General features: G+C 37.2%; 1 protein-coding gene across 1 annotated transcript in view; it reads right to left on the reverse strand.

Annotated features, from left to right (window-relative positions):
• The window catches only part of si:dkey-237h12.3 (teneurin-3), a 191,043-nt gene that overhangs the window by 144,262 nt on the left and 21,177 nt on the right, over positions 1 to 25,604 (reverse strand). The window contains exons 2-3 of the mRNA XM_055224598.1: positions 21,714 to 21,845; positions 13,571 to 13,785 (exon numbers count right to left, since the gene is read on the reverse strand). Coding sequence (XP_055080573.1) covers positions 13,571 to 13,785; positions 21,714 to 21,845 — 347 coding nt within the window. The remainder of the gene's footprint in view (positions 1 to 13,570; positions 13,786 to 21,713; positions 21,846 to 25,604) is intronic.

The following is a 25,604-nucleotide window of genomic DNA, read 5'->3' on the forward strand; positions in this document are numbered from 1 at the left end:
ATTCCTAACAAACCTAATTCCCAGGCATCAAATCAATCCCGGTCAAACTCAAATAGGCCTAGTATCACCACAGAGTTAAGCCTATTTGATATGCAAAACCTACACATATTATACTTAAAATGTATTATAAAACTATATTATACTTACAAATGATCCTAAAATATCTTAATTAGATTATGTCTGGGCAAATTAAACAGATCCAGATATAGTCATGCTTTCTGAAATAAAATAAGTGATCTATATTGAAAATGACAAATGTGTTTGTTGTGACAGTCAATCTAAAGGAGGTGGTGGTGTCATTTATGTCAAAGATCACCTGTGTGTGGACCTTCTATTCACCTTCTCAATGCCTAAATGTTTTGAATATCTCTCTCTGTCTGTTGGTTATGTAAATGATCGTGATTAAAAAGCTGATTATTGCTGGTATTTACTGTGCTCCTTCAGCACCAAAAAACTCTCTTAATGATCTATTCATGATGCTTTCGAAACTGGATGCTTACGAGGTCCTAATAATGAGCGAAATAAATATTAACTGGCTGGGGCAAGAGTCTGAAACTTTAAAAGACCTACGTAATTGCCTGAATTTCATACAACTAATTTCTATTCTGACTATACCTGGCCCTACAAATTGAATAAAGGCACACTCATTGATATAATCTTAACAAAAAAAACAACAACACACAATTATAAGGCAAATGGTGTTTTACTATTGGAGTTTACTGACCACATCTGATACCTGTATTACAGAGATATACGGCTAACATCAGCTTTCCCTGACCCTGATATGGCCTTACATTTTTACTTAATACATTGCAGCCCGACAAAAGAAGTATTTGAATGGAAAACTGTAACAATCCTTGGTTCAACACAGAAATTGCAACTTTAATTAGAGAAAGAAATGCAGCCTGGAAACCTGCATACACAACTAGATCAGACAGGGAAATAGATGTTTATCAACAGTTATAAAGGTAAAAACTTATTTCATGTCTGCACGAGAGTCACAGAAATCCAACAAAGTTCCAGAGGACAATAAGATCCCACTCAGAACCTAGTATTCAAACATTACCAACTGATATTTTATTGGATTAAGCTACTAAAATTATATAAACAAACAAATCTATCCCATTGAATTACAGAAAAGAAGTTGTTCTAGATTATGGACATATAATATACATGCAGACTTCAGCCTCTACTTAGAAACTTTTAAATTCACTCGTTCACTAAACCCTTCGTTCCATAACAGGTGATGAATTTAAAACTCATCACTGTACAGTCTATGTTAGAAGAGAACAACACTGCATAAAATGTTTTTATAATGAACTACTTGATAGACTGTTTATCTCACTTGCTTGTTGAACTTTGGTACTTTGGTATAGGAACTTTTAAGATCTCATGATTGTCCATGTCTAAAACTGGCGGCACTAGAACTGAAACCAGACACATTGGTGCCACTAATACATTTGAATAATCTGGTGATAAAAATTTATACTCACACCTGCATCAGTTTTTTATGTTTTAAATGGACCTATGTAGTTATTAGTTTTGTTTGTGCTCGTAGTAAAAAAAGTGTTAAGTCTGGTACTCTCACTGGGCTCTATGTGTATAACTAAAGACCTCATCAAAGAATAGGCAAACTATAATGTACAGTTTGCTTCCACATGGAACTCCCCATATAACATCTTAACGCATGATAATCAATTCCATCTTATGTTGTCTTCCTATAACATAAGTGCTTGCAGATCAAATTCTCCTCACATCTGCGTCGTAGAGAGGGTTTCAAAGCCTTTTACAGCGTATTGTTGCTGGAGGGCGTGCACATTACCATGGCTTGCTCTCGCCTTGCAGCAGCAGCTGTTTACAGCACAGAGCTCCATAGTGACCCTGCAGAGCTGTGCCTGTCAAACTGCACACAAACAAAGATGGCAGCTGGCTACAGAGGAAAGTTCAGCCAGCGTGTACCTGCCGGGGAACTGGACGCGGCCGGCTTTTGTTTCACCAGAAGCCATTCTGCACTGCAAAGGTATACTTCAAAATGATTCCTCCAAAATGTAGTTGGATTGGACTAAATTTCACTGGAATACCATCAAAATGTACCAAAACATATAGATAAAGGGGAAAAGTTTGTGGGCTCTGTGACTCAATACTGCCAGTGTACCAAGCTGAGGTACACAACTTTACACAGTGGAGTACTAAGCAGGATTTTGTTTGCTTATTTACTGCTCAATAAGAATGTGTTGGTCCTATTTTTTTTTATAACTGGCTAACTCCATAAGCAAAACCCATATGGTAAAGTTTATGGGATTACCCACAAAGGGCTCATTCACTTGTAAAGATTGGAAATTGATGCAGGGACCTTATGGTTTTGCTCTAGTTTAGACATGGTTTAACCCTGTTATAGACCTGCTTTAGATCAGGTAGTGCTTGCTGTGAAAAGTAGTCTCTTTAGTAGTCTCTTTATAGATTTTAGCAAAATTTTGAGGACTTGTCATTATTCAAAATATCAGAAGCTATTTTTCTGTCTGAATGGAACATATTTGCTAGGAACAATTTATATCGTAGTTGTCTGAAAAAAGCACTGATCCATTCTATTTCTACCATAACCCACATTGTACATTTTAAGTTGGACCTAAACAACCCTACAGTGCGGCACTTTAAATTCTTGTGGTGTAACGGCTCTTGTTTTGGAAGCTCATTTTCGCCTCAGTATCCTTATCCCTGTGGACCGGGAGCTCTGAGGGCATGCTGTAATGGTATTCTCGCACCAATCAGCCGTGCAGCCAGAAAGTACACTCCAGGACATGTAAACATATCAACAATACACCGATTCAAGGGCGGAGAGCCACCAGAACAGCCCTTTCAGAATCCAGACCTATGTATGGAAAGTGGAGTGTTCCTACCCAAATTCACCAACATTTGCGCATCTTGAGAGTGAGAACTGATTTATGATTTTAGTTTTTTTATGTTTTGTTGTTAATAGGTTTAGTCACTAATAGAACGATCAGATTTGGTTAATTCATAGCAAAATATAAATGAATCTATAGGGAAATCTGGCTCTTGCCCCCATTCTGGTTGTTGTAGTTAAGTTCACAAATGAAAATTCAAGTTTTGTTTATATCTAGCATATAATATAATGTGTAGTATTTTTCAGAGGGATTTTATTAAAGGTGCCGTACCTAGTTCATTTAAATGGTCTGCAGTGGACCAAAGTTATTCCTCACTTACCGTATGCATTTGGATCATTCTAATAATTCACCGCAATGAGTTTTTAAGTGGTTTTCCCAACTCTCAGAGACCAGTTTTGCCATCGCTGTAACTAACAGCTAACATCAACTAGCATGCTTAACACGTACTTCCTGATTATTGGACAATAATTCATACTTTATAATTATGATGCAGTTAGTAAACAGCAGGTTTATTTTGACCTCATAAGCTGCTTATACAATACTGAAGGTCTGGAAAGTCTCTTTAAAAATTTAAACTTTAATTACAAAGGCAATTGATAAGATATATTAGTCATATTAGTCATGTTCTATTGTACTCAGTGGTTATAAGAACTGGCAATATTCACCACGTTCATCAGATATCACACCTCTGGATTTCTTTCTATGGGGCTATGTTAAAGATACTGTGCATCAAACAAAGATACGGGGACATTACTGAACTTAAGCAAAAGATAACACATGTGATTCAAATCACTGATGAGGCTACACTACAGGGAACAAGGCAAGAAATTGAGTCTTGATGTGTTTCATGCATGAGGTAAAAATCTTTCAAAACCACTAACTACAATAGAACAAGTCTGATTAAGATATCTTATTAATTGCCTTTGTAATACATTTTTAAAGAGACGTTATGGACACCCTGTAAAGCTGTATGGGGCAAGACAAATTTTGCTCAAATACAATACAATTAATCTAGACCTAAGCTGACTTACTTGTTTGTTTTTAATTAGGAATTTAAAAATCACAAATTGTAGTTGTATGCTCTTAGGGCGGTGCAGGTTGGCATTCTTACTAGCCCAAACTGATGTGCGGACAGTAGGACAATCAACACAAGTGGAACATTCCTACCACAAATCACAACATAAGCACAACTTGGCCAGCACACTGATTAATGAACTTTTCTGTTGTTATATCACAATTAGTAATGAAAAATTACTCTGATGTTGTTTGTGAGCTAATTTGCAAGCTTATGACAAGATGATAGCTTGTTGGCACCAATCGCTCAATAAATAATGCTTGTTCTTACAATGCAAATCGTTTATTATCTTGGTATAATTGTGTTTTGAGCTCAGCCAAGCAACTGTGGCCAACTAATTTCCCCTGTGGATTAATACAGTTTTACAAGCAAACTCGCAGTGCAACTTTTAGAATTATAAACATTGTATTTAATTGTTCCAATTCCATGCATTCAGTCTAAAGGCAGTGATGGAATGAAGAACATTTTCAAGTGGAGAACAAGAATCCTATTTCCTATTACACAAAGCCAGATCATTCTGCATAAATTATCCATTACTTCATAATAATGTTCATGTTGATCTAATTGCATTTTTTTTTCTTTTTTTTCGGCTACTATCATTATGCATAATATATCCTCTGTTGTAGCCAATATCAAAAACATTGTCCATGTCAGTGTGTATTTAACAAAAAAGCTCAAGCAAGGCCTATAATATAGTGTAGTATGTTTATATATAGTATATAGTCTTACTTGTGGTACTTATTAGTGTAATTGCTCTTCTATTTCCATTTGAACTCACAAGTCTAGTTTAGTCACTGTGGCAAAACTGGGACTAACACATCGATACATAACATGAAAACTGTATATTATCAGGTATTGATATAGGAAGAAAGAGATTTTATCCTTAGAGAGATTTTTTGGAAAGTTTAGAAGACCTCTTATGCAAAATAGAATTTTTAGAGCTTTTAATAGTGTTATAGTTGTTTTATCTCACAATTTACCCTCAACTTTGTTTTTGATTCGTGCATGTTTAAGCAAACTTTAATCACGTATTTTCAAGATTTTTCAAGATTTTCAAGATTTGCCAATCAATCCCAGTCATTTTGGTACAAATGAAAAATAAAAAATAAAAATCTGCTGCTTGCTAGCATGATCTGCAAATATCTAACGTAGAAGTCAGCAAACCTTTTTCTTTTATTAAGTTGTTTTAGATTAATATTGCAATTTAAAATGTGCAAATTATAACAGAATGATCCATGGGTGTCAGAATATAACTATACAGCTGACACAAGCACAATAGATCTTCTTTCATAATGGCATTTTTTTTAATCCAGTTGATAATCTGTGAACAAAAATCATCCAAAAAATTATTGGAACTACAAATTTTGAAAACTCATTAAATCAGAATTATGCTGTGTTTAATTATAACACAGATCCAGGAAAGTTTTTGAACAGAAGTGCAAATATCAGGTAAGCTCACATTAAGCAAGGGCCAGGCGAAGTAAACAGTGTTATTTAAACCAGCGGGCGAGATATTAACCTAGCGGAAGTGCACTCCTTTGTGTTCCTGGCCCAGGGAAGAAGCAATAAAACGGGTCACTCCACAAGCTCCAACCCTGCTGGCCAACTGCACACATCACGATTAGCTGCTGTGAAGGAGCCCGACTCATCTCCATCCAACAATAAGGCCCAATAACAGAGTGGAGGAAAGACGAGAGGAGGCTTGCTCGCAGCCTAAGAAATACTTGGCAAGACTGAGAGGACTGGCCAGGATGCATTCGGACACAGAACATCTCCAAAGACCAGAGACAAGAAAAAGTTTGCATCTAAAAACGCAGAGCAAATGATGGATCCAACTTTAACAATGTGTAAATGTGTGCGCAAAGAAAGTATAAAGTGATATTAGGAATGGCATTATACATTTTGAGATTAAATTGTGAATTGTGCTGATGTATTTTATTGTTACTGTGTCTGTTTTCAAATGTTTTGTGGATAGAAATGTAAATTTTAAAAAAGAATCCAGATTTTTGATATTTGATACTGTTTTATTTTGATTTGATTGATGATGAATGAACAGCAAAAATAAGCTTAAGGTGTAATGTGTGCTAAATTATGACAGTAGAGAGAGTGTAGTGTAAAAAATGCACTTAATACAAAAACACTCACTGCACTGCAAGTTAAGTTAGCGTGACATAAGAAAACTGTTGAAACATAAGCATGGTAAATGGTTACACTTTTATATAACACTTTTCCACCTTCAAGGCACTCAAAGCACTTTACATTAAGAAACCACTCACCCATCCACACACAGATTCATAGACCACTGTACGCAGACACTGGGGACAGGATTGGTTAAGTGTTTTGCCCAAGGACACAACAACAGTTTTCCTTTGTGGGAGGCACCGCCAACCTGTGGGTTAGTGGATCTGACAGCTCTACCAATGATGTTTATGTTGAAAGCGGGGTTCGAACTGCCAACCTTCTCATCGGTGGACCAACACTTTACGAACTGAGTTACTGTCGCAGAGCCTGAGTATATATACCATTGAATTAGCCATTTTTGAGGTGCACAGTGTAACTTTTTTGATGGAGGTTACGCTGCCTGCTTTAGGATTTTTGAAATGTTCCACAGTATGCCATTAAACATATCCATCTCGTTTTAATGTTGTAGAGTGCTTTTAATCATTCCAGTGTGTGTCTTTCAATGTTTTGTCTACTGCAATTCTGTAGCACTCTGCCCAAGACAATTTGCCTCTCGAGGGCAATAAAATTAATTAAATTAATCAAAACTGCCAGACCAAGTTACAGGTCAGATCTGTGGAGACAAGGAACATCACCAAAGGGCAGGGACAAGAAAAAGTTTGTTTTTGCAAAGCTGTTTGGACACTCAATAGAAAATGGAGGAAACGCGTTTGAGAAGGATTGGAGAGGCTGTTTCACTTAAATGTTGTCTTGTCTTCTGAAAGGCGAATGCAATGAGTAGTCAATATCTCTCATTGGGGTCTTTCATGCTCAGTTAAGTAAATGCATCGATTGGCAGCCCCCCCTCCTCCAGTACCTGAAGAGAATCTCATTTAGAGCAGCTCACAATGGGCAGCGTGTCCAGCATTGACAAGCTTGAGTGTCTGTGCTGCGATTGGCTCGGACACAAAAGTAGTGTTGTTAATTAGTCAACCTTTCACTTTGATTTTACCTCTTTTCTTTGTGTTGAAAGTGCACAGCGACTCCCCTACTCTAATGTGTCCCGTGAATGTACGTTTTTTGTTTGCTCACAAAATGGTCCCAAGTAAAATGGATCCAGCTTGTTCATATTCTGAAGTGTTCTATTTGGATTGGTGATGAATAAAATGCAAAAATAAGGTACAATGTGTGACAGTAGAGAGTATTTGTTCTTGTCATCTGCCAATGGAGTAAAAAGTGCACTCAAAGCAAAATACTGCAAAAAAACTGCAAGACAAAGATGCATTCTGCAACTTTTTTGAGCCACCACCTGCTGGACTCCATGGAGATACTATTGCTTTGCCTGGAAAGTTCCACAGCATGGCATAAAACATATCTATATGGAGACCCTCTTTGGAGACAAGCAGGTGGCACTAACAGCCAGGAGGATGTTTTTCAAGGTAAATTTATTTTAAAACATCTGTAATTTAACACACAAAAGAGATGAGTTTAATGCTATACTTTCCAGACAACGCAAGAACATCTCCATAGAGACAACCTGGTGATGTACCCGCTAGCAAAAAAAGTTACACAGGGGCAAATGTAAGTTAGCTGTTGGAACAATAGTAAGAATATCCACTATGCTAACATCTTGGCTCATATTACGCTATTTTCTGATCTATGTTATACTGTTTCCGGAGTTGTATTTTGTTTCATTCGTTCTTCTCAGGCTTCTCTTCTCTCTCAAACAGAAAACACTCTGTTCCACCTTGTGATGTCATGTGGTAATACAGGAAGTGCTCCACTGCGTTTTTAAACCCCATACACCTTCACCAGAATCATTTGGATGAGTTCAGACCTAGAATTGTCAATCTCTACTGAACAAAAGCTAAAAGGCAGCTGTTAACTTGAAAACTATGGCTTCATGACATCACAAGGTGGAACACAGCATTCTGAGTTTGAGAGATGTAGGCAGACGAATGATACAGGATTACTCAAACACAACTCCAGGTATGTTTTTGAGAAGTTAACAACATTATAACATGGCTTGAAATGCATACTATTCATATTATAATAAAATTTAGCCTAGATAACACTGCTGAAAAACCCTGAAGTGCACCCTCCCTGGTAGTGTGTCACTCACGTAGGACTTTGTTCCCTCACAAAGTGTCCCTAACTGTCTCCTCTTGAATGAAGCCCATCTTTACAAGCAGAGAATGTCAAGAAGGTGAGGCTAAGAGCTTTCACAGTCAAGTGTGCTGGAAAATAAGGCATGTCTGAGTGCTTCCATCAGCGAACCACACTTTGGACAGGCCACACAAACGCCATTCAAGTGGCACAGACATTTTAGAAACACTGCAATTTGCCTCAATGAGTGTGACTGATGTCCACGTCGAACTAAGATATGTCAAAAAACTGCATCTAATTCATGAAAAAGGTTTTATTATTATCATCTATCAATCAATAGGCCCAATAGTTTTTGGTGTGTTTTTTTCACTCATTTTAAAGGTCCTATATCGCACAAATGTTACTCTTGTAAAGTTTTTAGCCGCAAATGCATGCAAGAAACACATTTTTCAGTTTCAAGGGTTTATATCATGCAAAAATTGACTTGTGAGCTTGAAGTCATATTATAATACTGTTACCTCCTCAAAAACATAACCGGAGTTGTGTTTTGTTTCATTTAGACATGTTTGAGTAACCCTATATTATTAGTCTGTCTACATCTCCAAAGCTCAAAATGCTCTGTTCCACCTTATGATGTCATGTAGTTTTTAAGCTAACAGCTACCTTGTACCTTTTGCTCAGTAGAGATTGACAATTCCAGGTCTGAAATCCTCCATATGATTCAAATGAAGATGTATGAAGTTTAAAAACACACTGGAGTACTTCCTGACTTCAACTGAACTGATTTGCTCTACAATATACTAGGACGGGAGTGTTAAACACATTTTCACCAAGGGCCACATCAGCAAAATGGCTGCTCTCAAAGGGCCAGATGTAAAATAAATCTAACTGCTTTTTTAACTTGTTAATTAACTGTTTATTATTATTAAAGTTACAAATATTGCATATGAATTTGCCTAGATGTAAAATATGGCTGTGTAACTGTGAATCTCCTGATAAAATGACATTTTAAGACCATCATACCTTTTTCATAAAATGATGCAGAGGGCCTTGAGTTTGACACATGTGTACCAGGATAACCATAAGCTGCTGCTTTTTTATAGTTTTGTTTTACCTTTTGTTCTGTTGAGAGTGCCAGAGAAAGTCGACAATATCCTCTGGTGCACCGAGGAGTTAAGACATTTCAATAAGGCTAAAAGAATAGCTGTAGCTTTTCTTAGTTTTCTTAAGTTTGGCAAATCCAATGCTGAAATTATCCAAATGATTCTAGTGAAGGTTGGAGTTTAAAAACACAGTGGTGTACTTCCTGCATTACCACATGACGTCACAAGGTGGAACAGAATGTTTTCTGATTGAAAGAAGAGCTCAGCCTAAATATGCAGGGTTTGTGTGATAAACAAAACACAACTCCAGCTATGTTTTTAATAAGGATACAACATTATAACAAACATCAGGAAATTCAGTGATATAGGCTCTTTAAAGGTCATGTACCCAATTTTTTCCCATGTACTTGAGCAAATTTGTCTTGTTCTAGTACAGATATAATGTATAAGCAGCTCTTGAGGATAAAACGTCTGCTGCGTGCTAATTAGAAGGCATTTTATTGTCCGATAATCAGAAAGTGAGTGTTAGCATGCTGGGTGTTGTTAGCTTTGAGAGTTGTGAAAAGTGCTTATCAACTCATCATGGTGAATCATTCGAAATGGTAAATGAGGAGTAACTTCAGGCTGCTACAAACTGTTTACAATGAACTAGTTCTGTTGTTCATGTTTTTAAGACGGTAATCATGTACAGCGCCTTTAAGGTTTGGAGAAAATTACTGAAAGTGAACCGTTTCAACACTGAAAATCCATCTAAAAATCAGTGCCAATGTTATGTTTGATCAAATAAAATCTCATATTGTAGAAAAGCTTTTTAGACATTTTCTGCAACAATTTGGAGAGCGGAAGGGAGAGTGGATTCGTGAAGCTCTTTTCAAAGCAGTCCATCTGGGGACAAGGGACAGTTTATTTTAGGCAACTAATGGTTATGTTGTAAAAATAATAATGCATTTTGGATTGTGTTTATGGTCCTTCAAAAAGCAAAAATAAATCTGTTTTTTCAGAGGATTTCTCTATCTAGCTATTATGAGTTGTAGCATTGTAGTGTGGTAATAGATACATTTTGCTACTAAGGGGGGCCTTGAGTAACTATTATGAGCTGGGAAATTGTTAGCTTGTAACAAAAATAAAACAACAGAAGTGACCTTGCAAACAAAAATGAGCAGAAATGTGTACCAATGATTAGGCAAAATATCTGTGTAAGATCCCATTTGTTATTTTGTTCATTTTTTACATAAATTAAAGGGCCTGTACCCGATTTTCTACATGTACTTGAGCAAAACTAGTTTTGCCTCAACACAGATATCCTGAAAGCAGGTCAAAAGTTTGCTGTCTACTGTCTGCCTCTAATTATAAAGCATTATATTGTCTGACAATCAGGAAATGCGCGTTAGCATGCTACTTGCTGTTAGCTTTACCATCATGGCAAAACTCTGTAGTGGTCTCTTGTGAAAAGCACTTAGAAACTTATTGGAGTGTGTGGGGAAGCTGGCCTGATGTGGTCAAAGTGGGAGGTAGACTTGCATAAAAGTGTGTTTTACCAGATGGAATTTATTTTAAAAAATGACTCTGGTTTAATTCAAAATGCCTCAAGGAAACAATATAAGCTGTTCACACAAATAAACATAGAATAAGCAACTCAAATTAAATCTAAATCTCAACCACACACACACAACTACACTGATATTCCTCTCTTTGTCTGAACCATGTGGAGGCTCAGGTAAGAATGAATGAATATGAATATGAAGTAACTGGTGTATGTGTGGTATTTAACTGTGTGTGGTGAACTATAACAAAACAAACCTGGAATAGTTGTATTTAACAGTTTACAAAAAAATGCTGTGGGTTTAATGGGGCAAAGGCCCATTTTGTCACACTGTGAATAATTAGGATAAGGTAAGTGAGGAATAACTTTGGACCACTACAAACTCTTTAATTACAATACCATTTAATAGGAACTATTTCTGTTTTTCAGTTTTTAAGCTAGTAAAAATCTGGTACAGCATCTTTAAACAGAGAAGGAAAATCAATACTGTAAATCAATACTGCACACTTGTTTAATTAGATCAGTAAATAAAATGCATATTGACATTACTTTTTATATTCATTTGTAGCTAAATAAAATGCCAAGTTTTTTCCGCTCTGAACAAATGAGTCACATTTTTGAAATGAAATGCCACTTTTTGCATAATTCATTAAGGCCAGCTGTGGCAGATGACTGCTCATACAGTGAACATGTCATGTTCAAAAGAGCAACAACATGAGAAGGAGCTGAAAAGAAGCTCAAGTCTCCATAGAACAAATAGTCCTTGGTTCACAAGTGCACTTACAGCTTTAGAACACTACTTTAAGAAAACTGTGAGTGTTCATGTTTGAGACAGTTTCACAGAGGAATAAACACAGATCAGTAACTTCAACATTAAAGGGCCAATACCCATTTTTTACATGTATTTGGACAAAATCTGTGCTGTCCCAGTACATATATATTGTCTCGGTAGCTCCTACAGTCAAAATAAGTCTTCTGTGTATAGGCCTGTCAATATAAATACTATATTGACTTAATGTATTTTTTGGGGCTCAGTATTTACTGTGGGTACTTTTTCTCTGCAGTAGTGGGGTATTTTTTTGTTAAAAGGTTGAATAAATAATTATGGGTCATTATAGATACAATCTAATAAAATAAATAAATAAATAAAAACTTATGTTGCATTCTGCTATTATTTCAGCTCATGTTTTTTCCCCCTTTTTTTATTGTAGATGTAATATTGTAGATTTAGAATTCCGCTTTATGGGCTGGTTTCAATATTGTTTATCATCTATATTTACCTATATACTGCACTTTAAAATCGTGATAGGCCTAGCTGTGTACTTTCTGCATTTAATTATAAAGTGTATAAATTGTTTGATAATCAGAAAGTGTGCAGTAAGCATGCTAGTAGTAACTTTGGACCACTGCAAACCGTTAAAAATGAGCTAGCTAGCTAAAACTCAGGTACAGCCTTTTAACTGTTTTGATCTCCTTTTTGCAGATAGGTATGGTGTGGTACACTTCCGGCTCCATCGACTCTGGCTCCGATTCGCTTAGAAACTGTCACCCCTCTCTCTGTAACTGCTCCAGTGAGCCTCATCATTTTGGTCTTAAAATGTTCGCATTAACCAGCTCTATATGATCCTGACATTTCACTATTGTGTACATGAATCAAGAAATGAATATTAATAACAAACAAATCCTAAATTCCCTGAGGTCGCTCCCGCTAACATTAGCAACAGGTTTGACAGCATTGCAAGCACCCACTCCCTGCTAAAACAGCGGTGTGGGTGGGAAGGGACAGTTCATTCAACAGCCTGGGTCTGGATTGGCTCTTTGGTTGCTATAATACTTGCGGCCGGCTCCAAGTTCGTCCTTATAACTGCTAGCCTCAACAAGCTTCATTTGGCTGGAGCTGAACGCTATGGGTGACATCACACTCTTTTCGCCCACTTTATACACTCTATGGTTATGATGGACCATGATTTACACCTTGCTCAATAATCAGTTTGTTATGGCTAACACAAAGAACAATGCTGTGACTAGTGGGCTTGCACATTTCAAGAGGACCCAATGCAGATACACCTCCTTCCCTGTAGCCCCAGCCAGATATGTGTATCTGTAGTGATGCATGGGTTGTAAGATGTATCACACTGAAGCAGACTAGCTAATTGGTCGAAGTCCTATGGCTGCTGTGAGTTTGTCCACTATAATCAATACATTTGTTTAACTATATTGTAATTAAATAGTTTCCAGATAACTTGCTGACACAGCGAGGAGTCTGGTTATAGAGGTTAGTCCAGCCTGTGCATTGAAACCACAGTTATGTAGGGCAGATTAACTATCAGCTGTATTGTAGAAAGGCAGTTTATTTTCTGAAAACACCCTGATGTGTCATTATTGACATGTTGATAGGTTTGATAACAGTAATTTCTCCATGTTGGCTGCATTGAAACAGACCAAAGAATTGTCGTTCCACGGCAAACACAACAATGCATCTTTGACCCAGGAGCTAACAGTTCAATATTCTGTAAATTAAATAATAATGAGATGAGATTTTTTTACCCTGTAATCACTCCAAACTTGTAAGGTTAAGATCAGTCTCAACAAAATGAATATAATTCAACGTAAAGTCCCCAAGAAGCGTGGAAACCTAACGTGTATGTGTGTGCGTGTGAAACGATATCCAAGGCTCTACCTGTGTGTGGGATGGTGCCAGGCCCTTCCGTCCGTACACTCCGATCAGGGCGTTCTTCTGCACAGAGATGTTGAACTTTATGAAACGCGGTTGTTCTATGTTGAGCTGTGAGCGCCAGAACACGCCAGGGGGAAGGCTCTGACCCGCCCTTTTTCCCACCTCCACCTGCCCCGTGTCGATGGAGTTGTTTTCCTGGTGCATCATACCGCTCCGTCCTGCAATCAGAGAAAAGCACATCCCCACCCTGGTTTAGTGCTGCCCTGATACTAAAATTTCAAACTCGATTTTGACACAAAGGAATAGGATCAATACTAATTTCAATGCCACAGTGATTAACTTTTTCTAGACTGAAATTTTCAACACAAAATAATAGTATTTTCTTTCTTTCTGATCTTATACTAGCTCCATTACTTTATGAAGAGAAGAGTCTGATTGGTTGAATCTCCCCGAGTTCAGATGGCCGTGATGGACAGGTGGATTAACAAATCAGGGACACACAGTCTGTTCTTATCAAAACAAATATGGCCGCTGATGAGGAAAAAAGAAAGGAAAAAAAATAATAATGAGGGATTGAAAAATATTGTGGATTTCTGCAGAATCAATGAGCAAAACACTGAACTCTTGAGGTTAGAGAAATTTTATTTTGCTCTAAAAGATAAATGACCAAGGAGTTTGGCTCGAGGCGTGATGGAAGGAACCAGACTGATATCATTCTGGATTTGCTCGGCAATAAGTATTGTCCACTTAAGGTGATTGCTTTAGTATCGATACTTGCTAAAGTAGTATTGGAGTTTCGTGTTACTACTTGCTAGTTTTAGTATCGATTGGTAGCTGAAGTTTGATACTTTTGACAACTCTACCCTGATATGTCACAAATTAGCCAGCGCAAACCAGTCCCAAAACCTTTTTTTTTTTTATCTCTATGGAGAAAATCTTCAGACAGCTAAAGTATGACTCCTGCTTGCGAGCACTACTTTGATCTTTTAGTTGTAGTAAATGTTACGTTCTATCTTTTCGGCGCCATACTGAGATCGCAGACGATATTCCAGCAGAGATTTAACAACACCATAGTCATATCTGAGCTAAATGAGCGTTGGCCAGGCTCAACAGGATTAAAATAATGGCTCCCCACTGTCCCCTGATGCACGCCTTAAAAGAAATAAGACCAGATATAATTGGCTTTTTATAGAAAACTCCAAGCGCTAACATATTTTTCTTTTCCCGGTGACTTGTAAGGCCTTGTATCAGATAAGGTCTAAATGGAATCTGTCAGATGTAGTGACCTTGCAGAAAGAAAATGGCGACAAATCAAAACAATTTGGAGAATGATGTCCGTAAACGCTGCTCAGAAATGGGAAGATGGTGGTTTTTTAATGTGATCCAAATGAAAAACTGGCAAACGGCAATATGCTATTACCAGAACAGATTCCACTGTTAAGAAGACAAATCGGAAAAGTGTTTTCAAGCTCCGCGCTGCTAAATCTCTGCTCGGGAAAAGATGGAACTGTTTAATTTTCAGAGGCAATAACTTTTCTCTTAGAGGAGGATGATGCAGCGGAGTAATTCTCTCCTCAGCAATGGGTGCAAGCAGCACGTACAGTTCAGTGCGCTAGCTTCCATTTTTAGTTCTGCTGCCCATGTCCAGAGAAGTTAGAGGAGGACAGAAATAAGAACACTGTACTAGCACATTTCGGACATTCTTACATGAGCTGTGGAGTGACAGAATCTTGAGTGGGTCTACACATTCTGATAACTTTCTCCTTTCTCTTCTTTTTAGGGTGGCCAAAGCAATACAGTTTTTAGGCCAGATACTGCTGGGGAACTGTTTGCCTCAGAACAATTTGACTATTCATGATTTACAGGTGGTGGTGGTCACATTTTATATAGCATTATATAGCGCGTTTCCACTTTTAAGGCAGTCAAAGCACTTTAGATCAAGGAAACACTCACCCATTCACACACACATTCACACACAGGTGTACGGGGGCAAGGTGAGTTTAGTGTCTTGCCCAAGGACACAACAACGGCATTCTTCTGTGTGAGCAGGAACCCAACCTGAGTCAGTGACCGCTCAACCAAAGATTACATCAAGAGCGGGATTCAAACTGCCAACCTTTGTATCAGTGGACAAACACTCTACCAACTGACCTACTGTCAGGTAGGGGGGCTATCTAACTTTTATGGTGACCTATTCGTCTTCAGATATTATGTATTTATATTTATTTGTAATTTAATGTCACTAAATGGATCTTTCTTTCCATTTTTTTCATTAGAGGTGTTTTACTGCTGAAGAAATATGCATTCTTATTGTGAGCTGTGCTGCTTCACAATAATCTATTTATCTCATTGGAATCATCCATTGAGATAAATAAGTTTTATATAATACTGTGGAATATTCTAAGCAAAGCAATAACATTTCCATGGGAACAAATAGGTGGCAGCCCATTGGCATTGGACATTGGACCCTGGACACTTTAAAAAAGAAAAACAATTTTATTCAAAGATCTGAGTTAAATCAACTCAGTACCTACAGGTAGTAGACACTTTGATATTGCATAATTTTCACTGAAGCAGATGCTAGTTTTTCTTTCCCTTCAACCAAATTCTCTATTAATGAACAAGATGAATGATGCTTTGGATTTATGTCAGTTCATTTTATTGTAGCAAATTTAATTAAAATCTGAGCATAAGTGATGTTCAGTAAAGTGCTATATACAGATTACAGAATATAATTTTTGTTATTTATCAACTTTTCAGCCCGACTAAACAAATATTTTCTGTCCCATTTCTTTTGAATAGCATTTGAACTGGAGCAGTGCATTACAGGTCGGGACTCAGCCAGTGGTAGCGCTCTGCTGCTCTGGGCTTTCTGTGTGCTCTGCTTTTGAAAATATGCTAATGTGATCCTAAAATGTTTCAAATTGGCACAGCTTTTTGAACATAGCATACTGGAACTGGGGCTTATGACTGCAGCAAATCACAACCTGCTATATGTGCCTTCACTGCGGCAGCAGAACCGTCCACCCCCTCAGCCTCTCCATCTTCTTTTCACCACCATGAGTGTCAACAAATCCTTCATTATAATCTTTAATTGCTATGCATGCTTGAAATCTATTTACAGAATTGCGCTTTCAGCCAAATGGCCTAGTGGTTAGGCCGCCGCACGCATGGTACATTGCCTATCTCATATCTTGTCTGGAATCCAGAATACACACTTCTTCCATAGTTTCCGAAGAGGTGAGTCTGGTCACCGATGAATCTCCTAATTTTCAAATGGATGTGATTGACAGGTGGTCCGTTCATATCGGACATAATAAATGGAAAAAAATATCACATGGGACTGAAAATCATTGCAGATTTCTGCAGAATCAATAAGTGAAACATTAAACTCTGTTAATCTGAGCTGAGATAATTTGATTTTATTTGTAAATCATAGGTGACCAATGAGCTCCTTCATTTCACATGTGTCACAGAAAAAAAAAAGAATCTGCTTTAATGATCACGTTTGACCAGGCTTGAGACACATCAATCTGGCAGATATCAATCTGCATATAAAAAACAGAGCGGTATCATTCTAGATTTGCCAGACAACAATCTTAGTATTTTGAGATTTCATTCTAGATATCACAAGTTGTTGTTTCTTATGGTTTACTCATGAAACTGAAAAGAATGGAAAACTATTTTTAAATGTCCACTGCTAGTAAAAAGAATTCAAGGCTACCCAGACAACGCAGCTTGAAAACAATTTAAAAAGCTGTGACCTTGTGTGTGTTTTGAACAGTGGTGGAATGGAATAAAGTAAAAGTACTAAAAAGCACTGTACTAAAGTATACATTTTAGGTATCTGTACTTTAGAGAAGATTTTATAGTGGATACTTTTGGCTTTTGGTGGCTGCCTTTACAGCTCCTCTTTAGATAGACAGACAAATAGATATATGGATGGATAGTATTTAAATCAAATTATTTGTTGTTGTGCATTTGAGATTCATTTGGTGGCCGCTGTTATAAAGCTATAAGCAGAGTCTTGGTGGTGAATACAAAATAGTCCAAGATTATATTCTGACCAGTCTAATCGTACAAATAGGGCTCAAGATTAAAGTTATAATTAAATCGTAGTTGCACATTTAAAAATTGCGAGGACCATAACAATGTAATGTCATATCAAAACAAAAGAGCCCGTATCTATGGGGTTGATAACCCTCTAACCGTTTAGACCTCAGAATTCTTGTATTAAGTTTAGGAGTTAATATTTCAGTCTTCTCTCAAAAGTCAGAAGTGCTCCTGGACATGTTTGAAATGCGCCTGGCGTGAAAACTGGGAATTTTAGAACAAAATTTGTAAACCAAATCTGAATTGAGAAAAAAATTTAATTTGATATTTTGTTTCCAGTATTGTTCAACCTTACAAGCCAGAATCAGTTAATTAATATTCAGAATGTGTTGAGCTATGTTTTATCTTTCAGAAGGCTAAATGTGGGACTGTGTCAATCTGTCTTTTTTTTTTATAATGGTTTGAACTTTTGTGTGATTTAATTAACTAGTGTTTTAGAGCGTAAAGGATCCTTGGAGCTTTACTTTGGTCTTGTCAGAGCTAATGGATTGGAGAAACTAATTTAGGACTATAACTATCAATTATTTAGTTAAATAGCCAAAATGTTACATAAACTGTGTTTCCATTAATTCAAGTAAAGTACAGATACCTAAAATTTATACTTCACTACTTTTACTTACATTCTACCACTGGACTAGAGAGAATGAACTAGAATACTTAATACAATATGTTATAATGAGTATAAGGAACTCAGATTAGTCTGTGATTCATGCAGTCATCTTTATTTTCCTGCAACACCTTTATAATGTGCTAATGGGTTATGTGACAACTGTAGCTTTTAAACTACTTTATAGAAGAACAATACATTACACACACACAGACACACCCCCACGCACGCATGCAGCACACACACACACACACACATATATATAAACTTTACTAGTTCTGAGTATTTAAAACTTTCAAATCTAAAAATATGAGTCTTAGTAAAAGTTGTCTTTGTTCATGTTTAATGCAGTGCACACAATGGATGTTTTGAATCCACGCTAACAGAAGAAGCAGCTGTTTTTGTTCAGTGTTGATTCAAATAAGAAAGGGCTCATTTACAAAAACAGATCGTCCTCCTGCTCTGAACAGCAGCTGGATTCTCATTACAGACAAACTCTCACAGATCAGTCTTGTCTCACTGATATAACATGTGTTCAGACTGAGACCACTGGTGGGGTAATGCTGGAATTAGCATTGGGTTTGATGACAGTGGTGGCTTACAATCGGACGAGATTCAAATGGTGACATTTTGTCAGTGCTTTGTTTGGTTTAAGTTTGAATGTTTTTTTACAGAATGCTACAAAACTGAACCAATAAGAGACAAGACAAATGTATTCAAACAACACATTTTTTTTCTGGTCCATTTTTATATAGCGTTTTTTCCATCTTCAAGGCAAGCGCTTTACATCAAGAAACCACACACCCATTCATATAGCAGTTTATGCAGACACTGAGGTGGGATAAGTGTCCTGTCCAAGGACTCAAGGACAGCATTCATCTGTAGGAGTCAGTGGATCTGACCACTCTACCAATGATGTTTTATGTTGAGAGTGGGATTTGAACTGCCAACCTTTGGATCAGTGGATCTGACGCTCTACCAATTGAGCTGCTGTCCCCCAATGTGGAAAAATACTGCTGGTAAATCATTGTTTTCCATTTTGACTCTACAACATAAGAAATGGATGAAATTTGTTACTTAATAAATAATAAATGAGCTGGCCTCTGAATCATTTCATGTAGTAGGAACTAGATCTGGGAAATATGGCAAAAAGTGAATCTCCTCGTATTGATCGAACACAATTGTATTTCTGCTTATAAAAAGATAAGTATAATGGAGGGGTGGGAGTATTATTGTGTTGCCAAGAATTTGCGGTATTAAACTTATTTATCGCCATGGAAACACACAGGTGATGCCAGAATGGTGAGTTACAGATCAGATTTGTGAAGAGGCAAGCAAAAAATGTCATTCTAATCTCAAATTTAATCAAAATTCTATTCATTGCACAACTCTAGTAAAAACTACCAATACTGTCAGTACAAGCCCATTGTGCTGCCTTGTTACTATGTGCAAATGCATGTTATCTTTTTGGTAGAGTGTTTGTCCACTGATCCAAAGGTTGGCAGTTTGAATCACACTCTTGACATAAACATCATTGGTAGAGCGGTCATATCCACTGGCCCATAGTTTGGCAGGTGCAATTCTAGCTCCCACAGATGTGTCCTTGGGCAAGACACTTAACCCACCTCGCCCTTTGTGTCTGTGTACACTGGTGTATGAATGTGTGTATGAATGGGTGACGGTTTCTTGATGCAAAGTGCTTTAACCCTTTAAGGAGTGAGCACACTATAGACAAGTATAGCTCACCTAGATTTTTAATATTTTTTTAGCCATAAAAATCATGTTAAAGGAAGTATCAGAATGTACTGCATTTTTTCACACAACTACCTCTATTTTACATATCCATCTGTATTTTTTTCTTTGACGCATCAAATAAGTAACTGGGAAAATCCCTGCAGCATCTGCGCTCTCATTCGTCATCTTCGAGGGACAACAGAGGCAGATTACTGTAATGACAGTAAAATATTTAATGAGCCCCATGCCTCTGCTTTGAGATGCCGTTTGAATTTACATAAGAGCACAGTTGGTTGCGGAGTTACGCTAATGGAAAGTCCATAACCGCAGTCTATTGATAGCATCCTCCACTATAGGTGGCCTTGAAAGTAGAATAGTATATTTACCATTTACCATTTAGCACAGGGGTCACCAACACGGTGCCCGCGGGCCCCAGGTTGCCCTCAAGGATTACATGAGTCGCCCGCAGGCTGGTTCTAAAAATAGCACAATTCACTCATGAGCTGAATCTTTTTATTTTATTCTGCTGCTTTTTTAAATCACCTTGACATTTATATAGATTTAAAAATTACAATATCTTAAAAATATGTTCATTATACGTGAAGTTTAGATAAGTTGAATGCAGTTTCTTACCCCAAAAACATGGCAGAAAAAAAAGATCACTTTTACAATGAATTTTATGACTGTAAAAGAAACAGAGTTGATTTTTTGCTGGTGAAAATGGGACATTTTTGCTATGAGATGTACTGATGTAAGTGATCATCTGAAAATATAACAATTACTGAGTTTAATAAAGTTAAAGTGCTGAATATTGATAATCATCTATGTGTCTTCACATAGATGATTATCAATACTCATTATTAATTATTTATAATGTATAACTAAAAGCAAACTTAGCAAATTTGTTTCAGAAGAGCATATCAAACTGGTAACCCTTCATATGATTCAGTACCCATGAAGTAGCTGTCAGTTTCAAAAAGGTTGGTGACCCCTGATTTAGCATGATAAATAGGTCTGTATGTTTGAAAACACATTATGAGGTAGGAACTAGTGCTGGGCGATACAGAAAAAAGAAAATTATGTTTTTCCTCTTCATATTGATCAAATACAGTTTTATTTTTCCAGGGGATGGAGGTCTTATTATGTTGCCTGAAATATATGGCATTAAAAGTATCTATCTCCATAGAGATAAGCAAGTGACACCAGTAGGGCAAGTTACAGGTCAGATCTGTGGAGAGTAGGAACTAGGGCAGGATGATATGGCCAAAAATGAATCATGTTTTTGTCCTCATATTGATCTATCACAGTTTAATGTCATTTTTTTCAAGTTAAAAAGAAGAGGGGGTAGCGGTGTTTTTGCTTTTTGCACTTATCCATCTCCATGGGAACAAGCAGACGACGCCACCAGGATCAGATCTGTGAAGTTATAGGTTACATCTGCAAAGAGGCGGGCAAAAAAAAACAAAAAACCTACACAATCTAAATCTCAATTTCAATCAAAACTCTATTCTTACCACAGCCCCACAGGAGCAACAACAAACTCTTTTTACAAGGTAACTGCACTGGACATTCTACCTTTTTAAACCATGCCTTATTTCCTCTGAGATGTGTTAATGTGTTGTAACAATAAATCCACTTGTACTCCAGTAAGCTCTGAACATGCTAATGAGTGCAGTGCCTTTGTTTCCTCACCATTATCCACAGCCAGAGCCGTCACAATGCTCGTCTGAGTGGGCCCTCCCGTCTTCCCCGCTCCTCCGTTCTCAAACGCCGGCTGGTTGTCCAACTCCCGAAGCTGCCAATTGAGGCCGAAAAGGTGCATGGCTACAAAACACACAAAAGAAAAGAAAGCATGTGGGTTGGCGGAATGCATAAACAAATAGGAACACGGAAACAATCAAGCCACTTAGGTACAAAGGACAACTGGGGAGCAGGGATGGATGAATCTCAGGCAAGCCGAAAAATCAACAGCTTAACGGGCACTACTTTTACAGCTCTTTTTAAAGGGTTCAATGCCACGGTGGATTTTGTATAAACAGGGCACCGATGGAAAGCAGACAGACTCATTTTAGTCGATACCCAGGAACCCCTGTGGCTGCACTGTGTTTCCTTGGGGGAGATGTTCATTAACACGGCGCACAAACAGCTACTGTATCGAAGAGAGCAGCAGGAGGAGTGATGCAGACAGCCGGTCAAAAACAGGGCTATGGGCCTGTTAACATCACAACGACAAGTTTTCAGAAACTGGTTTTGCTACTTTTTCATCTTGTGTTTCACAGTCAGGTGTTGAGGTAAGAAAGGATATTGTTAAAAAAGGTAAAAACAGAATTGTGTTATCCTAAATTCAACAATATTGCAGGGGAAGAGAAGTTGAATGTAACATTAGCACATAAGTTGATGAAAACCTTGTCCAGACTTCCTTGAAAACCTTTCTTACTTGAAGTACTACAAGCAAACTTTAATTTACAACAAATTATATTGATTCCTAAAAAGGTAATTTTCTGGCTGCTAATAGGGAACAATTACTCCAAAAATTAACTTGTTATTTTCAACTTTCAGCCTTCAAAATATATCCACATTCATTCTTAATGTAGCAACAGGTGGGTCTCTACCTTCCAAGGACTTCTACAAAAAGTCAGAAAAAGTCAAACCAAAAAACTTGTAAATGCAAAAATGTGTAACTTCACTGTCTTGTTAGTCTATTAGTAAGGTATGCACAAGATTACAATATATTCATTACTATTGCCATATTTTTTCTGTGTCGAAAACTAAAACAAGATTTAGAATATGTGTACATAAAAACACTTTAAGTACTGTCATTCATTTCTACGTGCGTACCATTTCTCAATAGGCTCAACTGTTAGTTTTTCCATGCAAAACTATCTTAAATGTAAATAAAAGCAAAGGTCTACCAGGAGAGTATATCAGAAAGAAAAATATCCTCTAAAGATTTGTCTGAAAACAGTTCTTTGTTGTAAATAAAACAACCAAACCGCTCTGTTTTCCTATACGCCCATAGTGCTGTGTAAATAGTACATAGAGCGACACAAAAACAACTATAGTGCGAAAACTGGTGAGACACAGGCGGGGAGGTGGTTAAAGTAGTTCCGGCGGGTTTCTGGAGACAGTCGGTCTCAGCGGGAGGGGGAAGTGAGGACTAGTTTTTCTTACATAACCAAACTGTGGCTTCCATTGAGCCAACCTGCCACATTGTCACTGTATCGGACGCAATCACGCCGCAGGCTTGTTGTTTTGGGAGAAATCGGAGGTGCTTCTGTGAGCTCAGCAAGAGGCCCAATCTCCTTCAAAGTCACCAGCCGGGGGAACATGCTGAGGAGGCATCTTGATTTCCGACCATTTGATCTGCAAGAGCAACTTCTCTCTGACGCCGCCACTCGCCCAGATGGATATTGACTGAACTGGAGAGGTAGGCCAGGGAGAATATCAGATGTGAAGAGGAGCAGAGAGGAGGATGCACGGAGGAGTATCAAACGGGACTTTGTTAGCAGATAGGACATCTCTTGTTTAAAGGCTGATGAATACATTTGGCCGGGTTTAGAGAGAGTCCGCACGGGGCTGTCCTTGGAGCATGTTCCGGCCTTGGATTGAAGTCAGGTCCTTGAAGGCGGAATGAAAGAGAACGTGTTAAGTCAGGGACAAGCTCGCTGCTGTGATCTCCATAGTGCATAAAGGTGTTAATTTAAAACGGTTTGTGCAGAATGGTCAGTAGAGTGCTTTAAAAACACAGCGTGAGGCACCGAGTCCAAATGTAGTAATACTTTTACAACTCTTCATCCATCTTTATCATAATTATAATATGCAGTATATCATCTATAATAAGAAAACTGTCAAAGCTACAAACTGAGAAAAAATACTCAAAAGAATGTATAAAGACATTCATATTCAGTGGTGGGGTGTAACAAAGTAGTTAAGTACTTTATTTAAGTACACATTTTTGCAACTATACTTTGCTAAGTAAATTTTAAAGTGGTTAGTTTTTACTTTTACTCCACTACATTTTTGAAGAGGACTGAAAAGTAAGTATTTTTATTATTGAAAAGGCTGAGGGGTGCATTTTTAACACCTTCATGATTTGAGCAAACAAAAATATAGAAATAAACAAAAAAAAAAAACAACAACAATACGACTGATTCAATTGTTTCTCGTGAACAAAATTCAACACAAATCTGTATCAAAATCACTACATTTGAAGCTTATAAAACTTCAAAACCTACTTTAAAGATTTTTACTGTTTACTCATTAAGAACATAGTATTTCTTCCACCACTGAGAAACAACTCTATTATAAGTACCTAGGGAAGTCGCAATATATTTTATTCTTCTTTTGATCTATTTATCTGTCTCACTTTTATATTATCTGTCCTAATTTATTATGTCTTGTGTGTGATTAACTGAGACCACTATGGAGCAGCTTTTTAAAATTTTGTTTTGCAGTTTGTCCAATGAGAGTAAAGGCATTCTGATTCTGATTTATGTAATACTAGGATCTCAGCTATCCATCGGACATGCTGACTCTTTGTTGTGATGACATTTATGGTGATGTCAGCTCCCATTGGGCACAGCAGTTTTCTGACGTGGAACTCAGTGGATTTATTTATTTTTACTAAGTCATTTTAGATGAATATTGTAATTTAAAATGTACAAATTACAACATAATTATCCTATCTATAGAGAAGGCACAAGCGCAATTGATCTTTATCCCGTTTCCTCAACTACCTCAACATAAGTGTTCACATTTCAGTAAGTAAACTTTTTTTTATCCACTGGTACAAAAGGGTAAAAGCACTATAACTGGCATTACCATGTACCAAATAGATATTTGTCACTATAATGAACTCTTGCTCTGAGTTGCAGATGAACCTTAGCATAATTCTTACCTACAATCTTAGATCTAGCTATGCCACGTACATACATACACTAGATAGAACATCTCACTTGGCCTTGTACTACTCCATTGGTACATTTTTCGCAGACAGTAAATAACTCCTCATGTTGCACACTGGCACCTTAGACCTGCAAACAAGCCCTAAAGGAATTTGGGAAAAATATTACATTTCTCACAAGCATTGCAATTGCGATTTAATATTTATATTTTAATAATAAGATTCTGTTCAAAGTACAAATTTGAAATAGGTCATGAAGAACTGACAAGAAATGACTGAACTTAACTGACAAAAAATTACAAGATAAATTTTTAAAGCAGACCTATTACGCTAAATCAAGTTTTTATTTACACTCTCAAATTTGTATTTATTGTACAACCCCAATTTCAATGAAGTTTGGACACTGTGTAAAACTTACAAAAAATACAGAATACAATGATTTGCAAATCCTTTTCAACCTTGAACTTAATAAATTACAAAGACATGATATTTAATGTTCAAACTGATAAACTTTATTGTTTTTATGCAAATATTCACTCATTTTCAATTTGATGTCTGCAACACGTTCCAATAAAGCTGTGACAGGGGCATGTTTACCACTGTGCTACATCACCTTTCCTTTTAACAACAATCAATAAGCGTTTGGGAACTGAGGACACTAATTGCAGAAGTTTTGCAGG

Source organism: Periophthalmus magnuspinnatus, chromosome 10, assembly GCF_009829125.3.
Source record: "Periophthalmus magnuspinnatus isolate fPerMag1 chromosome 10, fPerMag1.2.pri, whole genome shotgun sequence".
Taxonomy (NCBI): Eukaryota; Metazoa; Chordata; class Actinopteri; order Gobiiformes; family Gobiidae; genus Periophthalmus; species Periophthalmus magnuspinnatus.